This window comes from Natator depressus, chromosome 19, assembly GCF_965152275.1.
Source record: "Natator depressus isolate rNatDep1 chromosome 19, rNatDep2.hap1, whole genome shotgun sequence".
Lineage (NCBI taxonomy): Eukaryota > Metazoa > Chordata > Testudines > Cheloniidae > Natator > Natator depressus.
In genome coordinates this window covers 65,341-90,016 of record NC_134252.1, presented here as the reverse complement: position 1 = coordinate 90,016, position 24,676 = coordinate 65,341, and the positions used below count along the sequence as shown (strand labels likewise).

Sequence of the window (24,676 nt, the reverse complement as noted above, 5' to 3'; positions counted from 1 at the left end):
TTAGGGCTGCTTTGCTTGCAAAACATAGCTCAGGGTGTTACTTTCTATGGTGGGTCTGGGAATGAAGCAGCTCCCTTGGCCTCCTTCCTCACTAATGATTCAGGGTGTCAGACTTCCTGTGGGTTAGAATGACAGTTCCTAAGCACAGCAGGCTCTTTGTTATCTTGCAGAAAGGGTTATGGGAGATGGAAAACAGAATGTCAACGAACAGGGTTGTTAGAGCAAGGGAAACCATGAGGGGGAGACCCAAAAACCTGCAAAACCAAGACATCAAACAGCTTGGCTTAATTTACACTTTGATTGGAGAAGTCCACTGCCTGTTTGTAATATGTTACAGAGATTGTTGAAGTTTGTATTGCACTTTAGTAAAGTGGATAGAAACCATGGAGGAAGGGAAGGATGTGGTACTCTCATGACCAGCCTCTTGCACTAATAGTTCAGGTATGCAAAGTGGGAGACTAGGTTGATCAGCAAGGAGAGCCTAGAATGACCTCAAAAGGCTGACAGCACCCAGCACATTAAACAAATTGGCTCTAGTCAATTTAGAGATGTTATCTGGCCTAACACTGTTAGAAAGAAAATAAGCACAGAGAATGTGAATACTGTAACAGAGGTCTCATGTAAATTAGAGCTGGAGTGTAATCTTGTGGATAACGCACCGGAGTAGGACTCAGGAGATGTAGATTCAATTCCCATCTCTGTCAGAGACTGCCTGTTGACCTTAAGCATGTCACTTCACCTCTGTATGCCTCAGTTCCCCATTTTTAAAATGGAGAAAAATATTTTTTTCCTCTCTCTTTTATGTATTAACCCTGTACGCTCTTTGGGGCAGGCACTGTCTCTTATTATTTCTATAGGGCACTTATCACATTAGGGACTTTAGGCACTAAAGAAAGTTAATTCTCAACAGTGGCCTGAATTTTTATTTTGTATTTATTTATTTTTGACAGCTCCTCCACCTCTCTCTCCAACCAAGCATTACATTCTCATAGGTTTTTAAAGTTGGCTTACACCAGCTTCTCCTCCTCCAGTCTACCTGCCTTTTCCTCCCTCATGTTCCTCCAGCTGTCCTATCTTCTCCATTTTCCTATTTCCTCTTCCACCCTGTGACTCAATTTAATCCACCTGGAAACGAATTATACACTAGCTCCTCCTAGTTAGTCATTAGAAACCATATGGTCTGAAAGCCTCTAAAAGCAGGGCTTGAAATTCAGGAAAAAGGTACCTACCATTAAATACAAAGCAATTAATCACAACAGCTGCATCATTCTACAAACCCAAGGCATCTGTCCCCATGCAGTCTGACTGCTCCATTTTCTCTCCCCCTCCACCCCATTGAATTTTAGGACTTCTTCCCCCTGCAAGGATCTGCAAATCCTCTGTTATCCTGCAGTTTCTCTACATGGCATCTGTCACAGAAATACAATTTTAAAAGACAAAACAAAACATGAAACACAATCCTAGCTTCAGTTTTCTTCCTATCTCTCCCCTTTTGTACCTGTTCAGGTACTTCAGTCCCAATTTTTAGTGTATTCTGTCTCCCTTTTTTAAATTAGAGCAGCATCCCAATGCCCTTGTTTTCGGTCACGTTGTTCCTCTTAAGTGCTGTTGCTTCCCCACCCTTTGTTCTGCAAGATTTCTCATTGCAGCAAGCCAGTGACGGAGAGAGATGTTGATTCCCAGAACAGGGGAAATGGAAACATTTTCTTCCTTCACATTGGGGAAGACACTGTCAATGAAGGCAGAAACGCAGACTACTGGAATTATAGCTAAAGAAACTGCAGTTCCAGACAGAACCAGGGCAGCCACTTGCTCAGAAGCAATCCTATTAAGCCTGCAGAGTTGCTGGAGTTGTAGATTGAGGCTGAGTTTAACGAAAATATACTCCTGAATTATCTGACAGCAGCAAGAGAACTTCTGGAGCACATGATATTAGCACAGGCCTAAGCGTTTTGTATATTTTAGCAGATAAGGGGTGATTTTATTTTCTTTGATACATTTATTATGCCAAACTACATTTCCCCATCTTTGATAATTAAATACCTGAGTATGGTCAAGCGCTCAATTACAATTCTTACAGCCTAAGGAAAGGGGGACAACACTAGAGAGCAACAGAATTCTATGTGCAATTTGAGCTGTTTTAGACTTATCAACTCTTTTAAGTGAAAGTAAACAAACTGATATAAGCAACCCCTCTGTGCTGACAAACACATTTTAGAAAGGTCTTGTCAAGTTTTTCCTTTCTCATTAGTTAATATTAACTCAGAAGGTTAGCACACACAACAACTCACTCTACTTTATATTCCATCCCTGATTAAGATACAAAAAAATTAAGGACACCCTCTCACGCCATTCTGTAGAAGCAGTCCTTATCTCTGGAAGCTGCATTTTAGAAATAAAGTATTTCACACTGTTTACTGGGAAAAAGAATAAAGCACTCTTTCTTCTTTATTAGCTAATTAGGTCCAGTTAATTTTGACAGTTAACTTTTTTGTGGATGCATTGTTTATCCTTTGACAAAGGAAAGTGCTAGTGATAAATTTGTCATTATCTCTCACTTTATTTGTGCAGCAAGGTGGAGAGATCAAAGGAGAGAGAGGTGAAAAACATCTTTCTGCTTGCACTGTTGAGAGACCAGCAAATGCACTGGAATGATGTCTGCTACCATGCTCCATTGCTAGTTAGGTGGGCTGCTAATTCTGACAGTACACACACACCACAGTAATACAGATGAAGGATTATACTGTAGTGCTCTACTGATCCTGTCAAACCACTTACATGTTATTCTTCGGCATCAACTGCACCCCCACCCAGGTAACTACAATTCTATTGTCAACATACAGCCAAAATCGTATCGGGTGCATGTTTAGAAACTTACTAAGGAACCTGATCTAACCCATTGAATACCTCCATCCCTGATTTGAATGAGCTTTGAAACAGACCCCTTTATAAAAATGTATGCTAGGTGCAACATCCCTGAAGTCATGAGACAAGGTACACTACGTATGCCAGATGAACACTTGCTGGAGTGAATGCATTTACTCATACACATTTTAAACAGTTCAGGGAAAGGGGGTTCTCTCCCCTGAATATGAGGAGTCAGGTAAACGCTTAATTTGCGGAAATCACTCAAGTCACAATTAAGTATATAGAACTTCATATAGACACATTTTACAGTGGGCACTTGTGTACTCAACTGGACCAGTGACTTTTGAACATACAAGCATTGGTATTAAGGGGAAAGAATTGAAGGGAACAGGGAAAGGGCTTACCACTCATTACATGACAGATAAAGTTATACACTATGAAAGTCTGAAGTTATCAATAAATTAGATTAACAATTCACATATGCTGGTTTTCATACTATCGAAACTGTTGAAAAGATCAAGGAGACACTCAGTATTTAAGTAGGTCTGAGGCAAAAAACTATCATAAGCTATCTATTCTGGAGGGGTGTCAATACAGGAAACGGTCAAACTGGCACTCTCGTGGTCATTTAGGTCAATGCCATTGGAAATCAATTTTCCATTCCTACATAGATTGTGCTCATCACCCCATCCTCTGATTTAGAAATGGGATGAACTGTAGAAAATCCACAGACTTCTGACATCAAAAGGTGAAGGATTTGGGTTTTTACCCCCAGGAAAGTAAAATATAAAAATGTTACCCTAAGGGTTAGATATTATGCTAGACGTTTGTAAATTTACAGTTATTTACTTAAATCGCTCTCATCACTGGGACTGAGTAATCAATTCAAGGTTGAAAATGTTTTAGTTTAAGCCTCTTCTGATAAAAGCACAGTGAAAGGTGGTGGTTCTTGCCTTTATCTTCTTTACAAATACGGTGAAAAATGCTATCTGAAACCTAGGAAGGTAACTGGTCTAGAACAAAGCTAGAGTTCAGTCTTAACTGGACCAGAACATATGAGAGCAGGCAAACCTTGGCCTTCCCTCTGTTTACTAAGATAAGGAATTTTCTGGGATATTCTGAAGAGCAATGCAAGTATAATCAAAGGAATTTTATGGAATGTTTGGGTTTTACTGAAGTTATAGACCACAGACCTTTACAAAGCAAAAAGCATGAATTTAAGACGTTTCTACATAGTGTCCACACCACCAACTTCTTTGAAAGGCAAAAGGTTCAACTTAAACAAAACTGGATATTTTACAGAACAACTAAAAATGAAGATGAGCAAGTCACTGCAGTATTCCACATTACACTCAATCATTTGTAAGTTCCACCAAAAGGGACATTTCTCCCATTTATATTATATCCAGACTCTTAAAATAGGACTTTGAACAGGAAAAGCCACCACGATCAGGCTAAAGCTGGTTTTCAGTTGACAGTTCTAACTCCACTGAACTTCAAATGTTTTACAGTAGTTTCAGTTGTCCAACATCAGTTAACAGGCTGCTCTTCCAGAGTTAGTGTTGCTCTTTTCTTGTGGAACACACACCAGACTAAGACAGTATTCTTATCCTGTTCTATAAAGTTAAACTTTGGAGTGAAGAGCTGGTAAAAGTTGGTCCAACCAGTTTTTAAATCTTCACCTAGACTGCATTTCTAGGTGTGCCATTGTGAGTCACTGCTTTCATGTTTGGGGTGGTTGCTTGATTGCAGGTTCTATGGGAGACAACACCTACTTCAAAGACTTCATGAATAGCTTTGCGAAAACAATGGAAGTTGTAGTCTATCAAACCTGTGGAGGGGAAGGAAAAAAGGTTCCTCGGTTCAGTGTCTCTCTCAAATACCCAATGAAACTTAAATTAGCATAAAGTAATTCTGCTTAATTTATTAAGAGATTTCTGAGCAGTGAAAGACTCTGTAAAAACCAAAAGGAGTCAGAGGTAAGTTATTGTGCAGAATATTTAATGAAAAACAGTGCCAATCTTTATTTACGCTGTTTCACTTTTTAGGATGTGAAGGCATTTGTTAGGAATGTATAATAAAATATGCCAAAAACAGCAGATCATGACTGAGGGCTTGGCTACACTTATATTTTATAGCCCTCTAACTTGCTGGCTCAGGGGTGTGAAAAAAATCACCCCGAGCGCAGCAAGTCAGAGCGCTTTAAAGCACTGCTGTAAATAGGCTCCTAGAGCTGGGAGCCATGCTCCCAGCACTCAGAGCTAATCCCCTCATGGAGGTGGATTACCAGGAGTGCTGGGAGACCTCTCTCCCAGCACTTGCACGTGACCACACTCGCCCTTCAAAACACTGTCGCAAGGTCACTACTTCAGCATTACTATTTGAAAAAAAATATTAGCAGTGATTTTTAGAGACTGCTAATAAAAAGATCTTATATGCCAGAGTTTATAGACAGCCATAGAGGTGGGATAAATGAAGATGAACAGTGAAGGAAAAGGAATCATGTACAATGAAATATGGCCAGAAACAACAGTAAAGCAGAACCTCAGTTACAAACAGACCGCTCAACCACACACTTCATTTGGGGCCAGAACTACGCAGTCAGGCATCAGCAGAGACCAAAAAAAATAAAGGGAAAATTTAAAAAAAGATTTGACAAGGTAAGGAAACTGTTTCTGTGCTTGTTTCATTTAAATTAAGAGGTTAAAAAGCAGCGTTTTTCTTCTGCATAGTAAAGTTTCAAAGCTGTATTAAGTCAATGTTCAGTTGTAAATGGCTGAAAGAACAACCATAATGTTTTGTTTAGAGTTACGAACATTTCAGAATTACAAACAACCTCCATTCCTGAGGTGTTCATAACTGAGGTTCTACTGTACGCTACAATTCCATCCCTAACACGGCTTTTGAACTCCAATTCAGTAAATGATGTTATGAACACCGTTTAAATCTAAGTTCAGATCAAAAGGCCCAAACTGGAGTAAGAACAAAGAACCACTAAACTTCATAACTATTTTCTAGCATAAATACCCTTACACTATTATGAGTGAACATAAACAGAGGAAAAACAGCAATCGGAGCTACTATGTGTTGCTTCAACTGATATAGATGTTACAGAGGCAAATTACTCAGCCAAAGTTAGATTATCCAGCGCTTATATTAATGGGAGGATAGATCAGAATTAAAACTGTTAAATTTATTTCCACATACTGCAGAGAGAATGAGACGTCTTCACACTTATCTCTTTTGGAAGAAGAAAAAAAAAGTTTACTCAAAGAATGGAAGGCATAAAGACATCCAAGGTTTAGGTCATCTTAAGGAAGCTAATGATGGTCAAGATACAAATAGTTTTTAATTAGACTTCTTCAGTTGCTTCATAAATCAACATAAGATCTTTTAAGTGACAAACTGCTTCTTTTTTTTTTTGGGAAAAAGTTTTTAGTCAAAGTGCTTACCTTTGCGCTCAAAGCTTTCTTCTCTAAGTATGCAGACAAGTGCCAGAAACTTTGTCACTTCCTTTAAATATAGGACAGTTGTATTATTGAGTTTGATAATCGCCATCGACTCTTTATCGTAAGCACTTCCACTGCCATCTTCCTTTAAACTACAATAATGATATAAACAATGAACCATTCAATATACACTGACAATTTAGATCGCTTTTCAGAAAAAGAACACTTTGTGAATGCCCTACCCCACATGGCTGTATATCAGAATGAGACATGAAAAAAAAAAGAAAAGAAAAAAAAAAAAAAGAGGAGAAACTCAGCAGCAAATACATTTAGCAAACCCTAATATTCTTATCTCAAACCAGATATGGGCACAAATTTTCCTTAAATGTCATATCAGCAACATCAATCATACCTCCAATCAACTTCCAGTTAAGAGAGCAGGTTTGAAGCTAAGCATTTCATTTTACCTTTGCAGTAGGGAGATAGGGTGATCATGTCTCCATATTTAAGGTTGCCATTTAGATCCATCAGCTACATGTAACTTTGGCTAGAACTAGTTTGATACCAAGTTGCTAGTTTCACTTAGTCAAAGAAAACTGGTCAAAATGCAAGTTCAAACATTAAAATATTGAATTTTGTTTCACTGGTTCTTCTTGATCAAAGGCTGCTTGTTACTATCCTTTAAACATACCATTAGTTAAATCTTATACACAGGCTACATTTGAAGAAGTTGTGTTGTAATTAAACAAGCATATATAAGTGTGTGGTGACTACAGAAGAGAAGTAGAGAGAGGGGAGGTTAAGCTTTAAGACCATGGGTGGACATACAGAATTATTTCACTGACTCACCCTGATAGTTTAAACCAGATGGGCCTCAGAACCAACAAGAGAAAAGGCTAAGTGTCCCTGCCTCTAGCTTTCTTGTCTCGGAGCCAAGAAGTCTCAAAGAAAAGTCCTAGGAAGAAACTGCTTGAGAGGAAATATAGGCAAGCATATGTGGAGAACTGTTCACAAGTACAGCCCTGCCTCACGACTATTTCTTACATTTCAGCCATAGAATAAATGCATATCTCATGAAGGGGTGAAGAAAGGAGCTTGGACAAGACTACTGGAAGTGTGGTATGGGAGACAGCACAGGACTCCCCTTTGACTGTTATGATTCCCCACCCCCAGCTTATATGACATAGGGTCCTTCTACAGTCAAAAGAGCTTCCTTCAGCTCAAGTAATAGAGGCCTGTGTTTTGAACTGAAATACCAGGGTTTTAACCCTGTATTTGGGGAGGATTAAGGTTTGTTAATTTGTAGGAATGGATTCATTGCAGAATGACACTCAAATGTGTTTTCTTGTATAAAAAAAAAAAAAGACTGTAGGGTTTAGGCAATTAAAGGTTACACTCATGGAACTACTCATTAGCAGCCATCACTACAGAGAGCTGCAACTACAATTCCATGATAAAGTTTAGTTTAACATCCTCAGTTTATCCCTGGAAAAAAGTATTTTCAGCCATAAAATTGCATATTTGTAACATACCGTATACGGTTAGATCTTATAAAATCTAGAGTATAGGCCAACTACTTGTGGCTTTGTCATCACAACCTACTTATTTGGCATAGCAAAGCACACTTTAAAGAATCTTCTGAATATCAGGCCACGTAGTGCTAAGCACATCAACTTCACTAGAAACTGCTGGGTGTTCGATGCTCAGAACTCCTGAAAACCAGACCACTTATTTAGGAGTCTAAATATAGACTTAAAAATTAATGTTAGATCCTTGTTTCTGGAAGTCTTGTGCCTATATTATGGAAAGAGACGGTTAAGAGAAGGAAGATGAATATCTTCAAGTATTTAGCTACCTTAAAATGGCAATTTAATCAGTTAAAGGAGCTGAAGTGGAGAAGGCGTAACATGTTGATACACCAGAATTATAATGAAGCCTGGATGTCAATTTAAAGGCACATGATTAAGAAAGCTGCAGTTAAGTTTTAGTTGTGTGTACTTTTACCCCTTAGTGTTTAGCAACAGCATGTATGTACTCCAGAATACACTTCATTTGCTCTTCTCTGTTGAAAGTACTTAGAGTAGTGGTGTCCTCCACCTGGCCCACTCGCTGTATCTATATATGTGGCCTTACATGACAAATTCAGGTTCTACAATATCTCACTTTTAATTTAAAAGCAAGGAGTCTCTGGACCCCCACAGTTGCAAAGAAACACTTGTATCAAATTGGGAGGTTAACTCGTGCAACACTATCTTCCTGGTTGTGTAATGACTGACTAAGAAAGTGAACACCCCTGCCCAACAGTTAGTCTTGTGTATTAACTTTTTAAGTCTATTGAAAACATTAAAGCAAGAATTAACTATTTTAACTGCTCCACAATTCAGTGGATGGAATGGGTAGGGAGTAGGAATCTGGAGTTGTGGCATGGAAGGAAATCCAAAAGGGGAAAAAAATAAAGAGCGAAAGGGAAAGAAAAAAGAGGGGCAGAAGCAGTGGTCCTATTTGTGAGGCCATTTTCCCCATAAACGATGCTGAATGTAATAAGGTACTGAAAGAAATACTATATTCTACCTGATCTGCATAAAACTTCACATTGGATCTTCCTCCAATATCATCGAGGATTAACAATGTTATTTAATCCTAAATTTATACCTCACCCCTTGGGCCATAATTAAGAATGGAATTCAGCCTTCTCCATGAGTTTGACACCGTTGAGTGAGAGGGTATTTCCAAGCAGCTATCAATACAGACTAAAGACATCCTATCCGTAGTTGCATTAAGGTCATATTCTGGTTGTGAGTCAAGAGAAGCTAAAGCACACACTGCAGCAGTATATCTGCCACCTCTGGAGGAAAGAATTTTCTTATTGCTCTAGCAACCACGCTGAGGCAGTGCAACATCCATTAGATACCACTTAGATGTGAAGCTTAGACTAGGCTGCAGAGGAAACAGTGTTCAGTCTGCCTCCATCAGAAAGGTGTTAACGAAGGCTGAGCCTGACCTGCTCAAAAAAGTAACTTCCCCCAGGCAATGAGAACCTTTTGAATCAGTGTAGTTTCACTGCATTGTTAATTAATGCTCATTAGGAAAGTACATAAGAACAGGAGTGGATGGTATGGAATTTGTAGGCTTTTGTACAGCTCTCATCATCAAGCATTACAGAAATTAAATGGATTTACACTCACTGAGGCAAAAAGTGTATATTCACATTTTAAAGTGGAAGCTGGGGCTTAGAGAAGTTAAGTGACTTCTGTAAGGTCAAAGAGAGCTGTGACAGACAGAAAAAGCTCTTATCTGCACAACCCAGTCCAGTTGCTGAACCAGAATACCATCTTTCCTCTCTAAATGGACCAGAGAAGAAGCTCTACAGCCCACCTCACCCTGTAGCTAAGGGGACTGACATGTTTGCATGAAGTTTGCAGCTCTCATCTAAGCCATTTTATAGAGCTTATCTTAAGCCACCTCTCTAAAAGGATTTGTCACTTACCCATATATACAAGACACATCAATCACTACATCGATCATGTCACAGCACAGCTCATATGACTGCATATCCACAGGGGAACTGTCTGTCGCAATGTAGATTTTGCTGACTACATCAAAGAGAAAGGCTTTTTCAATGCCTGAATTCTTCAAAAAGAAAGAATTGGAGATGCATGCTGAGTCATCAGAACATCTAAATTTTAAGTCTTACGTAGAATTCATAGTTTCACATTTTTAAGAGCAGGAAAAAACAAATTTCAATTACTCAAAAGGACCAAAATGGGATTAAGATTTGAACAGTTTCCATAGTCTCCAGAGATTCTGTACAGGGCACTGCATCAGCTTGGAAACCTTTTAGCAAAATGCAGCTAGCTAACTGAATCATCAATGTTGCATTTTAGCTGATGGGAAATTGTACTGAAATTTAGTCTTTATTAACCATAAAAACTCATGAACTGATAGGGAGTGGGGGTTTTAAAATGTTGCCTTCTAAATTTTTTCAGTAGCTTATATAATGGCCGTTTACGGCAAATTAATTCATTCAGAGTGGTAGCCGTGTTAGTCTGTATCAGCAAAAACAACGAGGAGTCCTTGTGGCATCTTAGAGACTAAAACTTATTTGGGCATAAGATGCATCTGATGAAATGGGTTCTAGCCCACAAAAGCTTATGCCCAAATAAATCTGTTAGTCTCTAAGGTGCCACAAGGACTCCTCGTTGTTTTTGCTGATACAGACTAACACGACTACCACTCTGAATGAATGAATTATTTGCCGTAAACGGCCATTATATAAGCTACTGAAAAAATTTAGAAGGCAACATTTTAAAACCCCCACTCCCCATCAGTTCATGAGTTTTTATGGTTAATAAAGACCAAAATTTCACTACAATTTCCCAAGGACCTAACTGACAATTACTTCTCTACCTTCTATAGAATTTTTCCTCTTCAACAAGATAGCTGCATATGTGCAAATGCCAATAAACTAGCTCTAGCCACTAAATGAATTCAGTAATGAAAGGTGAAGGACAAGTATTACTATGAACAAATTATATGCAGCGGTGTTGTGGTGTGTCAGTCTTAGGGTATCAGAGAGATAAGGTGAGAGAAGTAATCTCCTATTGGACCAACTTCTGTTGGTGAAAGAGACAAGCTTTTGAGCTACACAGAGCTCTTCTTCAGGTGAAGTTATTTAGCCAGTGGCAAATACTTTCTATAGACCGGAGGCTACTCCTATACAGTTGACTTTCTCTATAGGTAGCAATCACACCGTAAGTAGCCCAAATGATGTAGGGAATGGACATTCTGATGGGAAAGAGAGGGCAACTAAAATCAGCTACCATATTTGTGACTGCATGAAGAGTATCAGATATTACAGAAGTTATCGTCAGAGGACACTGAAGCGATCACATGTCCCTAACGGTCACTTCTTTGAGAATATTCTGACTGGATGACCTAGGGTGCATGTATGCATACTGAAAGTTCACCAAATGCCTACTACTGGCAGTAAACAGGTTCAAATGAGTGCAATATGGATTTCAGTCAGAATCTCTATTTATGAACCAAAAGAAGCATTTATAGTAGCCTCTCCCCAGGTGGTTTGTATACCACATTTCGGGCACGTATCCTGGACATCTCTCTGAAGACTATTCACTGGCCACTTCCATATTAAGTTTATACTCCATGTTCTATTCTTAAAAGTGTTACACAGCTCTGTTCCAACCTACAGCTCCATTCTTATCCCTTTATCTGGCTAGGTTCTTACAGAGCCATATCAAGAGGATATCCAAGCACTTCCTTGTCTCCTGCTATACAGCATGAATAAGTGAGCACCCCCACACACACACACCCCTCACTCATTTCCTTCTCAGGAGGGCTTTTTTAAAGTTGCCCCTATGATAACGAGGATCTCTTAACGTTTGCTGTACACAGTCCTCCTCATGCAAACCCTTCTGTCGTCTTTCCACTCTACTATTCTGCTTCCTCTCACCAGAGGTTATATTAAAAATAAATTTCAGTGTAATCAACAGAAAACAGCAACACTACCTCTAGCAAGTAATGCTCCCCATGAGCAGTTTTCCCTTCCCGACACTGTGCAATTATCTATAATTGACTAAAACCAGGTCTATACTATAAACTTTCACCAGCATAGTTATGTTAGTGAGGAGTATAATGAGATGTGATTTGTGACTAACATAGCTGTGCCAGCAAAAACCCATAGTGTAGATGCAGTTATACCATCAGTGGGCTTTTGCTGGCACAGCTTATTTCACTGGCAAGGGTGCAAGAGGAGCCTGGAATATGCTAAATTTGCAAAAAGCACAATTTTGCCAGTATACACTACAGCATATATTTTAAAATAGTTTATTTTTAAGATAAGGTTAGTAACTAAAAGTAATAATATTTCACTTACTGATATAAAGATATTTAGTAGGTTTTCCAAGGTTGGCAGTTGCGGAATGAGTTTTTGTACGACCTTACTGAAGGCTTCAAATATTGAGTGGTCATAGATACTGGTCAAATAAAAGCTGTGGGTTTAAAAACAAAAAAATCCAATCTAAGAAAGTGTAAATCAGTGCTGCAATAAATTGTCAAAGTTAAAAATCCTAACATTTGAACTCTATTGTTTTATCCAAGTTCTACTGGCACAACACCATTCTGCTGCTACAGAAATGAGGAGGCATTTACAGAATTGTTGGAATAAGCATGGGATGATCTCCCACCAAAGCGAGCGAGCGAGAGATCTGGGCATGTTTTTCACATTACCTTTTGCTAGCAGTATCACAACCTCTGGCAGAGAGCTATTAAAAATGTGTTAAAAAGGCCCAGGCCATTCCCTTTCAGAGATTTAAATTTTATAAAAAACTTCCTGTTTTCTACCACTTCCACTTAGGTCATGTCTACACTGAGATAGTGTTAGAACCAGTGGCAATTTTTTAAAGATTTCCGCAGAGTAGAGATGGCCATAAAGAAAAACAGACATTGACCTCAATGTACTCAGACAGAACAATTTAAACAATTGAATACCAATAACCAAACGACAGCCCAACAACCATGACTATATACCAGAGTTAGCGCTGACCTTGAGTAAAGAAAGAAAAAGTGAGTTACACAGACATGAAAAAATGCTTTAATACTTGATAGAGCAAAGCTTGCAAAGTGCAATACAACATACATTTAAATTAGTAAGGAATTGGCAAGCAAAATAAAGCCAGGATCATGTATCACAAATTGTATTTTCTTTATTGACAACTCATTTAATTTTAATTAATAATGCTTAGTTCTAAACTAGTGAATGTTCTATAGTATATTTTGTAAGACCGAAGTAGTCTGTGTAATCTTAGTATCAAAGTGTGGACGAGACCTCATTAAAGTCCCTCGTATTAAATCTGATGAGAAATTAAAGAAAAAAAAGTCACCAGTTTCATGTATACAGTTGTGAGATTGTTACAGATCAAAATTTCTATCACTCACCTAAGATGAAGTTTTTCAAGCCCAGCATCTGCAAGATCATCATTGGCTCTCTGATGAATATCCCTTTGAGTTTCTATTTTATGGTCATCTGACAGACCATCAACTTTGTGAATAAAAACCTCGAAGTTCATTTCTGGATTGACTTTGTAGGCTTTAGAAACTGTAATGTGGAGTCTTGTTAAAGCTTCCATGTAGTCATCCTGTATATCAGTGTAGACAGGGGTTAATGTCACAGCTGCCAGCCAGCCAATTAACTGATCTTTCTTCGCTATCCCCCTTCTATTCCACTCTTTGCACACATACAAAAATAGTGAAATGAAAAAAAATTTCCACCTTTGAATAGAAGTGTGGCAGAAACAATCTAGTTTGGAAAAACAGAAATCCAGATATTAAGTTCTAAATCCTGTCCTGTCACCTTTAAAGAGGATTAGATCTCATTCATAACATAAATGCACTCACTTAAAAATAAAAAAACCAACAAGGATATAAACCCTACTCCTGGAGGAATTCTGCACCACTGTGCATGTGCACAATTTATGTTCCCCCACAGATTTCTTTGCTTCCCTGTAGAAAAATGACTTTCTGATGTGGGGAAGCAAAGGGAAGCCACAAGAGTGGTTATGCAACCCTCCACAGTAGTATGTTTCGGGTGTCCAGGGCAGCCAGCAGAGAGGTAAATCACTGTGGGACAGGGGGCGGGACTGGGGAAGATGTGGCTGGTGGCTCCTACCCTGCGCAGGGCTCAGCTGCTAGTCCCAGATGGATTGGGGAGGATGGGACTTCCTCTTCCCCTGCACAACAGCCAGGGCCATGTCAGACCCACTCCCAGATTTCTCCCCCTGCTGTAGGAAGCTCCGCAAACTCCCCCACTCCCTGCAACCATTGCTCCTCAGCTGCAGGGGGAGGGATCACTGTACAGCGAGCTGCTCCCCCCCATCTGCCCAGTCCCCGTGCATCCAGACCCCCTCATACCCAGACCCCCTGCCAAGCCTCATGCCCCCAGACCCCACCACCCCCAAAAGCCCCATTCCCCCTCACCTGTACCACCCCAACAAGCCACCTGCACCTGGATCTCCACCCCATTGAGCCCAATTTCCCCAGCATCTAGACCCCACCCAGGACCCACCAACAAGCCCCTGTGCAGCCAGATCCCCCACACACACTCTGAACCCCCCATTGAGCCACCCGCATCCAGACTGCCCGACACAGAACCCTCTCAACCCACACCTGGATCCCCCCCACACTTGGATTCTGCCTTGCTGGGCCTGCCTGCCCAGACCTGGCAAGGAGGGGCAGGGCCCTGGGGTGTTTCTGGGGCAGGCCCAGTCCTTGTGCTGTCAGGGTTGGGTGCAGGCTCTCTGCTGAGTCTGTGTCCCGGGGGCAGCTGCACTGTGATCTCCCACCTCTGTGAAGCCAGTGGTCTGTGCTCGCTCCCCAATGCCATGCTGGAGCCTCCACATTTATTTGACAAATAAAATTTGCAGAACTTTGCAGAATTTTAAAATATTGTGCGCAGAATTTTTAGGCGCAGAAGGCACGCATGAGTAAAACCCTCAAGCTCAAGGGTGTCAGCCAAACACTAAGACAGAGGATACTGGACTATATAGACTCTCTGCTTTGATCTTGCACAACTATTCTCATGTCCATTAAAGCAGTCAAGCTATGAAATGTAATGGGCCAGTAACAAAGTAAATTCAGGTTAAAAAAAAAAAAAAAAAAAGAGAAAGTGATTGGTTCTAGCCAGTATTAGGTTTTTAAACAGTCACCTCCGCCTCAAATAGCAAGAAAACTCCCCAGCATTATTAGCTATTAATATCTACCTGTGCGTCAATAACATATATCAGTGCCCCTGTGCCTCTGAAAATCATCTCATAATCAAATGTTGGGTCAAAAAAGTCCATTTGTCCAGGAAAGTCCCATATCTGGAAATTCACAAAGGAACTGTTGGATATATCATCTTTGTAAATCTTGTTGGTACTCTCCAAAAACAGGGTCTCATTGGGAGACATTTTATGAAACACCACCTGTTAAAGGAAAAGTGAAGACTGATTAGCTTTTGAAGATTTGACAAAAATCTAGTTAAGAATGCTGCCTTTTTCTCTCAGAATAAACAGATAAAGTAATAATGACCAGAGGATAAAGCCACACAATCAGCATGCAACTGGCCAATAAAATACAAGTCTCAGAATGGAAGAAAAATGGGAAAAAGTTTAAAAAAACCACACATAGCAAACATTGTTTATTTTATCTGATGAAGGAAATTAACCTAAAGTTAAGTTGCACTAAATAGTTTTTCAATTACGTGGATTTTACAAGACTGAATTATCCCATCCCCCAGTCAGCAAAAGACGAGTTGCTTCTTTTCCCATTGTACTAGTGTAATACAGTACCTCCAGGTCATCTGTGTACTGCCACAATAACTAAGTGGGAAGCTATAACCAGTGCTGTGGCTGTGGCCATGTAAGTCTTTGGTTCCGGAAGTGTTCACACTTTTCATTTCAGTGGGATAATTAAAAAACTTGGGCTCCTTAACTAAAGGTGTTACTACCACTCCAGGATGAACTTTACAAAGTCAGAAACAACCTGTTCGAAAGCTGCGATAAAAGTTAAGAAAATTTTAACAGATTTCCCAGTTTTAGAGACCCCAAAATCACAAGAACTGTAGTTAGTCTAACTGAAAGAGTGACGACAATAATACCACAACAAATCATTTGCTCTTCTTACTGACAGATTTGAGAACTGCTGACCCCATTCCCTTCAAGAATAAGTGTAGAACAAACATCTGAAAGAGAAGGGGGCAATTTTCAAGTTGCAGTTACTGAACAACATAGCGGCAGCACTAGTAGTAATTATTTATGCTATGGTAGTCCTCAAAGACCCCCCAACTGGGATTGGAGTCCCAAATATAGTTAGTGCTGTATGAACTGAAAAGAAACAGTCCCTGCCCGAAGATAGCCTACAGTTAAAAACTGCAGCTCTAGTAGCACAAATTATATGCCACGACTGCATGCTCTACCCCACAAGTCATTTATAACTGAACAATTAAGTGGCTTAATAGTTAAGTAAAGGAAAAAGAATGTGATTTATATGGCACCTTTTGCAAGAGTCAAGATTCTTTGAATGAGCTTCACCCATCTCCAAAAATGAGCCATCTTTGGGGCAGAATACAGCAACCACTGTAACAGAACCAGTACCACAACACAATAGCTTCAGGACAAGTTAAGAACAGCATATTTAATTGCTACACAGTGAAATTTAGGTGGATACAAGTAATTACTCAAGTTAAGATTAGATATCATTGGGATTAAAGCCTCCTCTTTCAAAAACAGCCAGGAGATCCTTAAATACCAAGAGCAGACAGGGCCAAACCTCAAACTTGAAAGGTAGCCTTTTATCAGCATGGTGCCACACACAGACAACGTAAGGGTGTTGGTTCAGTGCTGACCTAGAAATCTGGTTCTGGAATGGAGCAGACATCTAAAAAAAAGCTGGTGCCACAGAAGTACCATCATCTACTAGAACAGGGAACTTTCAGTCAGAAGACGTGAATTCTACTCCTACTACTGACTTGACATGTGACACTAGACAAGCCACCTAAACCTTAACTCATTTTACCCAATTCTGGTATAACAGTAATTATCCAAATATTCAAAGTGTGGCAAGAATTTTGAAAAAAAAATGTACATTGTAACAAAGTGGAAAGTTACATAATTCTATCACAAGATTTCTGCAATCCTGAGCCAATCTCTCTCAAAACAGACATTTTTGTGGGATTTCAGCTTGAGATTTCAAGACAGAATATGAAAACAGACCCCTTTCAGTTTTAGATACTGTCCAGAACTAGAAAATTTAAAGTTACAATTCCAAGATAGGAACTCCCGGACACGACAAAATTTGCAAAAAGCAAGGCCTGGTCTACACTACAGAGTTAGGTCAACGTAAGGCAGCTTACATCAACCTAACTCTAAGCGTCTATACAACAACATTACTGCTGCCAATATAAGTTGCCTATGACACCAACTTAATAATTCCATCTTCATGACACGAGTAGCACTTAGGTCAAGGTAGTTAAGGCAAACGAGCGTCTGTGTAGATGCTGCGTTACTTACATCGCCTGTTAGCTGTCAGTTCACGGCTGGAGGAGCCTCACCCCCCTGTGCTGTCAGCCCCCGCACATTACCCCACTTAAATCGGTGCAAACACTGCTTGAAAGGATGCACACCACTGGCCAAAGGAGGGTAGCATGGACATGAAAAAACAGTGATTACTGCGGTGGCTATATATCAACCTAACTAAGGTCGACTTAATTTTGTGGTCGAGACAAACCCCAAGATTACTCTGGTTAATTGAGTCTGGAGAAAACTGACAAGCTTCAGAGGGACCTGACAACAGCGACCTAGCAACATGAAAGCAGTTTAAATTCATTGTTAACAAATGCAAAGCAATAGATATTGGAAGGAATCATCTGAATGACTTACACACCTTACTGGGCGTCAAGTTAACAACTCAGGAAAAGAGACTTGGGTATCACTGTGGGCAGTTCAATGAAGATTTGATAGATGTGCATCACCAGTCAAAATGCAGCAAACAAATGGACAACAAGAATGACTCAGACAACTAAAACTTAGGAAAACTTTCATATGAAGAGATGTTTCAGAGTAGCAGCCGTGTTCGTCTGTATTCGCAAAAAGAAAAGGAGTACTTGTGGCACCTTAGAGACTAACCAATTTATTTGAGCATAAGCTTTCATGAGCTACAGCTCACTTCATCGGATGCATTTAGTGGAAAATGCAGTGGGGAGATTTATATACATAGAGAACATGAAACAATGGGTGTTACCATACACACTGTAACGAGAGTGATCACTTAAGGTGAGATATTACCAGCAGGAGAGCGGGGGAGAGGGGTGGGAGGAAAACCTTTTGTAGTGATAATCAAGGTGGGCCATTTCCAGCAGTTGACAAGAACATCTGAGGAATGGTGGGTGGGGGAAATAAACATGGGGAAATAGTTTTACTTTGTGTAATGACCCATCCACTCCCAGGCTCTATTCAAGCCTAAGTTAATTGTATCCAGTTTGCAAATTAATTCCAATTCAGCAGTCTCTCGGAGTCTGTTTTTGAAGTTTTGTTGTTGAAGAATTGCCACTTTTAGGTCTGTAATCGAGTGACCAAAGAGATTGAAGTTTTCTCCGACTGGTTTTTGAATGTTATACTTCTTGACGTCTGATTTGTGTCCATTTATTCTTTTACGTAGAGACTGTCCAGTTTGACCAATGTACATGGCAGAGGGGCATTGCTGGCACATGATGGCATATATCACATTGGTAGATGTGCAGGTGAACAAGCCTCTGATAGTGCGGCTGATGTGATTAGGCCCTATGATGGTGTCCCCTGAATAGATATGTCGACACAGTTGGCAACGGGCTTTGTTGCAAGGATAGGTTCCTGGGTTAGTGGTTCTGTTGTGTGGTTGCTGGTGAGTATTTGCTTCAGGTTGCGGGGCTGTCTGTAAGCAAGGACTGGCCTGTCTCCCAAGATCTGTGAGAGTGATGGGTCGTCCTTCGGGATAGGTTGTAGATCCTTGATGATGCATTGGAGAGGTTTTAGTTGGGGGCTGAAGGTGATGGCTAGTGGCGTTCTGTTATTTTCTTTGTTGGGCCTGTACTGTAGTAGGTGACTTCTGGGTACTCTTCTGGCTCTGTCAATCTGTTTCTTCACTTCAGCAGGTGGGTATTGTAGTTGTAAGAATGCTTGATAGAGATCTTGTAGGTGTTTGTCTCTGTCTGAGGGGTTGGAGCAAATGCAGTTGTATCGCAGAGCTTGGCTGTAGACAATGGATCAGTGGGGTGTGGTATGAAGAGATGGGGACTGTTTAGAGTTAAGATGAGGAAGAGAACACACAACAATGGTAAACAAGGTAAATAATGTCAGGGAAAGCAAGCTGAACAGCAATGCCTGATAGTTTTCATAAAAAAAGAAAAAGGGGGGATATTCAATTAATTGATCAAAACAAATAATTTCACACAGTTCACAATTTACCTGTGTCACTCACCACAACAAGATACTGATAGGTCCAAGTACTTAGTAGGCTTCACAAACAGATTGAATGGTTATACAAACAACAAGAATCTCCAGTTATAATAGATTCTTTCCAAAATGCTTTAATTTTTGCTATCTAAACTTTCAGGGCATCTTCTAAGTATTGGAGATTAGGACAAAAAGATTTTCTTGTGGATAGGTTATTCCATAACTGCCTACTTGCATCTTCCTCAAAAGCATTACATATCAGCCACTGCTAGATACAGGCACTAGACTGTGCTGACCCCGGTATGATAAGGTATGGCAACTCCTATCAAGAAAACTATCATTGAGCCACAGCCAACAGGAAGAGCAGCACTAGATATATATTAGGACTGGATATTCCATTCATTAGGGGATACTAATAGCTATAAGCAATGCTCCAAAGCATATGGTTGTCCACAATTTCATGGAGTCCAGAGCTGGCTATTGATTCTTACTGTGCTTCTCAGCAACCATCCACAACTTTTTCTTCTAGTTTCTTGGGCCCCCTTGTACCACAACACAGAGTCTGAAAAATCCACTTGCCCACAACAAGTAGGAATCTTTTCCAAGCAACAGTCATTAGTTTGTCTACAATCTGTGGAAGGCCCCTGCTGGCAATGCTACCCCACACCAGCAGAGGGCTCTGCATATGCATGACCCCCTGCGGTGGTTTTCAAACTTTTTTTCTGGGGACCCATTTGAAGAAAACTGTTGATGCCCACAACCCAACAGAGCTGGGGATGAGGGGTTTGGTGTGTGGGAGGGGGCTCTGGGCTAGGTCAGGGAGTTGGGGTGCAGGAGGGGGTCAGGGCTCTGAACAGGGGGTGCAGGATCTGGGCTGGGGCCAGGGATGGAGGGGGCTGGGGTGGGGCCTCATGGCTGAGGCAGAGGATTGGGGCGCAGACTTACCTCCGGCGGCTCCTGCTCAGTGGTTCAGCCAGGGCGCAGAGGCAGGCTTCCCCCGTCCTGGCACTGCGGACCACACTGTGCCCCGGAAGCAGCCAGCAGCAGGTCTGGCTCCTAGGCAGAGCTGCACAAGCAGCTCCGCACAGCTCTCATCTGCAGGCACCGCCTAAGGTCCCATTGGCCGGTTCACAGCCAATCGGAGTACGGAGCCGATGCTCGGGGCAGGGTCAGAGCATGGAGCCCTGTGGCCCCCATGCCAGCGGCTTCCAGGGCTCAGCGTTGGAACAGTTAGGCACTAGCCTGCCTTCACTGGGCAGCACCGCTGATGGGACTTGTAAAGTCCCGGTCAGCGGTGCTGATAAGAGTGACCCAGTGCCTTACATGCTGCAACCTAGTACTGGGTCACAACCCGAACTTTGAAAAACACCGTCAGAAGGCTTATTAGATCCTTCCATATACAGCACTTGGCTGGATGGGGTGGTATTGCGGGATTCCCAGTACAAGAGTCCTCTGCTAGTGTGGCAGGTAGAGACCTTCACTGGTCTTCAAGCAGTTCAGCTCCATGTTTCCTGTTTATTGAGCAGGCTAGGGGCTGCAAGCAGAGAACTCTATGGGGGACAAATGACCTCCTCCCACTCCAGCAGAGAGCAGCACTGGGTGAGGCCCAGCACGAACTAACATTATTGCCAGACCCAAGCATTCAAAAGTCATGAGTCAAGCCCCCCAGAAATCATGAGATTAGTTTAATCCTGAGATTTAAAATAATACATTTGGAGGAATTTTTAATCTGCCTTTTGGATTTATCATCTTTAGGTTTCACATTTTCCAGTATTTCTCCACAACCATGAGAGCCAGAAGCTTTTGTTAAAAACTGAAGTGACCTCCAAGTCCAGGGCTTTAAACAAGTAAGTACCAAAAGACTCATGACAATAAAATTGAGAGTGTTTACATATCTGGTGATGGCAGCATTATTTTGGAGCTCCGAGCTGAGTCTACGTCCGACTGAGGTTATCATCGTCATCGGCGATCCCTCAATTCAAGGATGATCTGTACCACAGATTTACATATGGGTCCTGAGATGACTCAGGAGTCCGATCCTGGAACCAGAGAACCACCCACAGTAGGTACAGACATTTCATGGTGGGTCAGCTGCCTGCTGAAAGAAAGTTCTTTTTTCCTTCCTGCTCTCTTTTTCAGCTTTGAGGGGGAAGGCGTTTCTCCTCAAAGCGGGCCACTGCCTGACAGAGAACGTGGCACATTGGGAATGGTTGGTGGCTTGCTCTTCCCAGCTTCCGATATCCACATCAGTTTTCTTGAGATGCAATTTCAGTGCGTCTTGTAGCGTTTTCTTTGACCACCATGGGATCTCTGACCATGGGAGAGTTGAAAGTAGAGGACTTGTTTTGGGAAGTGAGAGTCTGGCATGGGCACGCAATGTCAAGACTAGGAGAGTTGGTGCATGAGGTCATACGACCCAAGCACTTGAGATGGAGGAGAAAGGGAATAAACCCAGGAGACTACGCAGAAGGAAGGGTGGTCCACCAGACCACTGAATTTCATGTTGTTGGGAAGGCTTGGCCCTTTGGCTAACAGACGTTGAGAACAGTTAACAAGTCTTAACCAGAAAGATTAGGTTATTGTTCAGATTGCTACTGCCGTGGCAATGCTCTACACTGCGATACTCCGACACATCTTTACATAGGGGGTCACAGAAAAGGGCTTAGCAAGGAGAGCTATGTGTAGACTCTGAAGAGCTGCAGACAAGTATTGAGGATCACTGTTACACCGTTACATTTTTCTAAACTTAGATTTCTACCGTGAAGCTCAACACAATGACCTTGAAGGGCAGAATGCCCTAGCAACCCTATGAAGCCTAACAGCAAGTCTAACACACTGTTGCCATTTGTTAATGCATTCACCATCCAAAACTGTCCATCTTTCTCTTTGCCTCAAAGAAGCAAATCATCCAGAAGATCTAATTATGCTTTTGCACCCACAGATAATGAAATCTGAGTAGCTCCCAAAAAATGTTTAAAAAACTAAAGGCTTGTCTGAACTGGCAATTTTAACAACAACAACGCAGATTCATCACACTGGTGTGGCTTACCCTATTTTTAAATCAACATGTAGATAAAAATCTCAGAAACATCTGCCTGTTTCATTTCCTGAGACACACCTTGGTTTTGGGGAGAAGACACCTGTGCATCAGGAATAAAAAAGGCTGAAGCCCAAACTCAATGTGAAGCATACATCTCTGCAGACAGAGAATGCATTTTTTAGGAAATAAGAACCTTTTTGTTCAACTTTTCTATATGCTACTACTTTAAAAAGAAGAAGTTGCCTACTAACACGTACAAAGTGGAGAGAAGTTCTCATTAGAAACAAGCCACATAGAAGGTTCAAGACAATGCAGGTAGCACTTACCCTCCCCAACCCCCCAGCCAGGAGCCAGTGCCACTCTCCCCCCGCTGGGCTGCCGGCCTGCTAAACAGTTAGTTAAAAGGGAATGGCCCCCTGTCCTAGGCAGCTTACCACACAATTTACTGAGAAAATAGGGAAACAGAAAGACCAAGCAAGCTCAGGGCCCATTTCAATGAATAAAGGCAACTACACTGGAAGCTAACCGGTGTCAAGGCCTGAACTGCAGCTCAGAGAAATGTTCTTCTCAAGATTCGGGTGCCTCATTTATTGGGGGGGGGGGGGGAAGAGAGAGATAAAAGAAGACGAGAGAGTCGAAGTGCAGGTACAGATAGAGCTGCTACATCTTAGCCCCTGCACCCCTTGGCCACCCCCTGGGGCCCTCTACCCACGAACAGCCCCTGTACACTCCCGCTCCCCCCAAATCCCCCCACACCTACAGGCTTCACCTTCTGGATAGACGATTTCCCGCTGCGCCGCAGTCCCATAAGTAGAATACGGGGCTTGGAATCCGCACCACCCGGGCCGCCCCCAGCCACACCCGGGACGCCACTGCTTCCACCAGGGCCGGAGCCCCCCTCCAGTTCCGCCTCCTCCTCTTCTCCGTAGCCGAAGTCCTTGGGGAACGAATCAGACGCGCCAAAGCTTCCCCCGATTAAAGCCGGCTCCTCAGTGCCCCCGACTGGGCCCGGCCCCCCAAACTGCAGCGCCATCCCCACAGGCCGCCCGCTCCAGCACTACCTACCCCGCGAACCCTCGCTTTCGCTCCGCCTAGGGCGGGATGGAAGGAACCCCCAACTCCTACCGCGTTAACGCAACCCAACATGCCTCCACGTCGATTGGCCTAACCTGACAACCGTGAGTTTTGATTGGCTGGGCCCCGCAGGGTAGGCTTACTCGGATCAGGTGATGAGTCACCTGATTATACCGCTACACGTGACAGAGGGAGTCGGGTGGGGCCATGTAGCTGGGATTCCATTCCTCAGGGGGGACACGCCCCACGGAGACGGACCAGTCCCTGCAAGGGAGGAGGCGGTGCCTGGGTCGGGGCCAGATGTGGGTTGCCCCTCACGACTGCGATGGGTGCATCAAAAACCCGGAGCCTGGCCGAGCGGACCAGCAGGGGGCGGGGAATCTAAGCGCGGAGCCTGAGACTGCTTCCCGCTGCTAGGGAAGGATGGGAGGGTTGTGATAACTGCCAACTTGGGGGGCTACAGTGGTACAAGGTACAACACTCCTCCTGTACTCCACCTGACAATCCACCATACCAGGAGACCTGCTACCTGAATACCTCTGCTCCCTCCCCAACCTACCTCATGAACAGTGAACAAAATCACCCTATTAATGTTTCCACAGTATGCATCTGATGAAGTGAGCTGTAGCTCACCCCAAAGCTCATGCTCAAATAAATTGGTTAGTCTCTAAGGTGCCACAAGTACTCCTTTTTTTTTTCCTATTAACGTAGAAGTAGCTTAACTTTAACAGGGTTGCCAACCCTCTAAATTGTCCTGGTGTCTCCCTAACTTAAAGATTAATGTTTAATTAAAGATTGCCATGTGATGAAATCTCCAGGAATTTATCCAAAGTTGGCACCCTTACAGTGAATACCAGCAATATCACAGCTCTGATTTACAGACAGCCAACCTAAATCATTTGTCAGCCAGAAAAAAAGTGATAGTAGGTGTGGTAAAGGGATGACAATCCTGGCCTATAATATGGTGTAGCCCTGGAGACTGCCAGAATTTATCACCTTAAACTTCATCCATTCCTCACTTCTTGTCCCTTAGCGAGTATAGTTTCATTAAACCTGTATTTATAGATCTTCACTAGTGGGTTTTTGCTGTGCAGTGTAATCAATCCTCACATTTGTAAATAGCTAGGAATAGAATGCACCTTGCAGCTAATATGAAAAGCAATATTTAATCTTAATAGTGCTACTGAAATTATTCACTGTACTTCAGGCACTTTGTGCTAAATTAGTCTTGTTAGCATGTTCTGAAAGGTATAACTCATGTG

The 24,676-nt window shown here is 42.0% G+C and overlaps 1 protein-coding gene across 2 annotated transcripts; it reads right to left on the bottom strand.

The window, feature by feature from the left end:
• Positions 1-2,769: 2,769 nt before the first annotated feature.
• Positions 2,770-23,506, bottom strand: RRAGC (Ras related GTP binding C). 2 transcript variants are annotated; one of them, XM_074934260.1, is made up of 7 exons: positions 23,101-23,506; positions 15,092-15,295; positions 13,272-13,471; positions 12,211-12,325; positions 9,805-9,947; positions 6,321-6,469; positions 2,770-4,699 (listed from the first exon to the last, which is right to left on the bottom strand). In XM_074934260.1, the coding sequence occupies exons 1-7, from the start codon at positions 23,371-23,373 to the stop codon at positions 4,551-4,553; spliced, it is 1,233 nt and encodes a 410-aa protein (XP_074790361.1). In that variant the 5' UTR covers positions 23,374-23,506; the 3' UTR covers positions 2,770-4,550. The 2 variants fall into 2 exon arrangements, with proteins under 2 accessions (XP_074790361.1, XP_074790362.1); XM_074934261.1 differs by having other exon boundaries at positions 23,110-23,501.
• Between the last annotated feature and the right edge of the window lie 1,170 nt (positions 23,507-24,676).

Excerpts from the sequence above, each read along its gene's own strand:
- RRAGC (XM_074934260.1), bottom strand. The coding sequence starts at position 23,373 with ATGGCGCTGCAGTTTGGGGGGCCGGGCCCAGTCGGGGGCACTGAGGAG. Across the intron at positions 9,948-12,210 it reads TACTAAATATCTTTATATCA|AATTCAGGCATTGAAAAAGC; the intron begins GTAAGTGAAATA and ends TTCTTTTTGAAG. Across the intron at positions 6,470-9,804 it reads GATGTGTCTTGTATATATGG|TTTAAAGGAAGATGGCAGTG; the intron begins GTAAGTGACAAA and ends TCATTATTGTAG.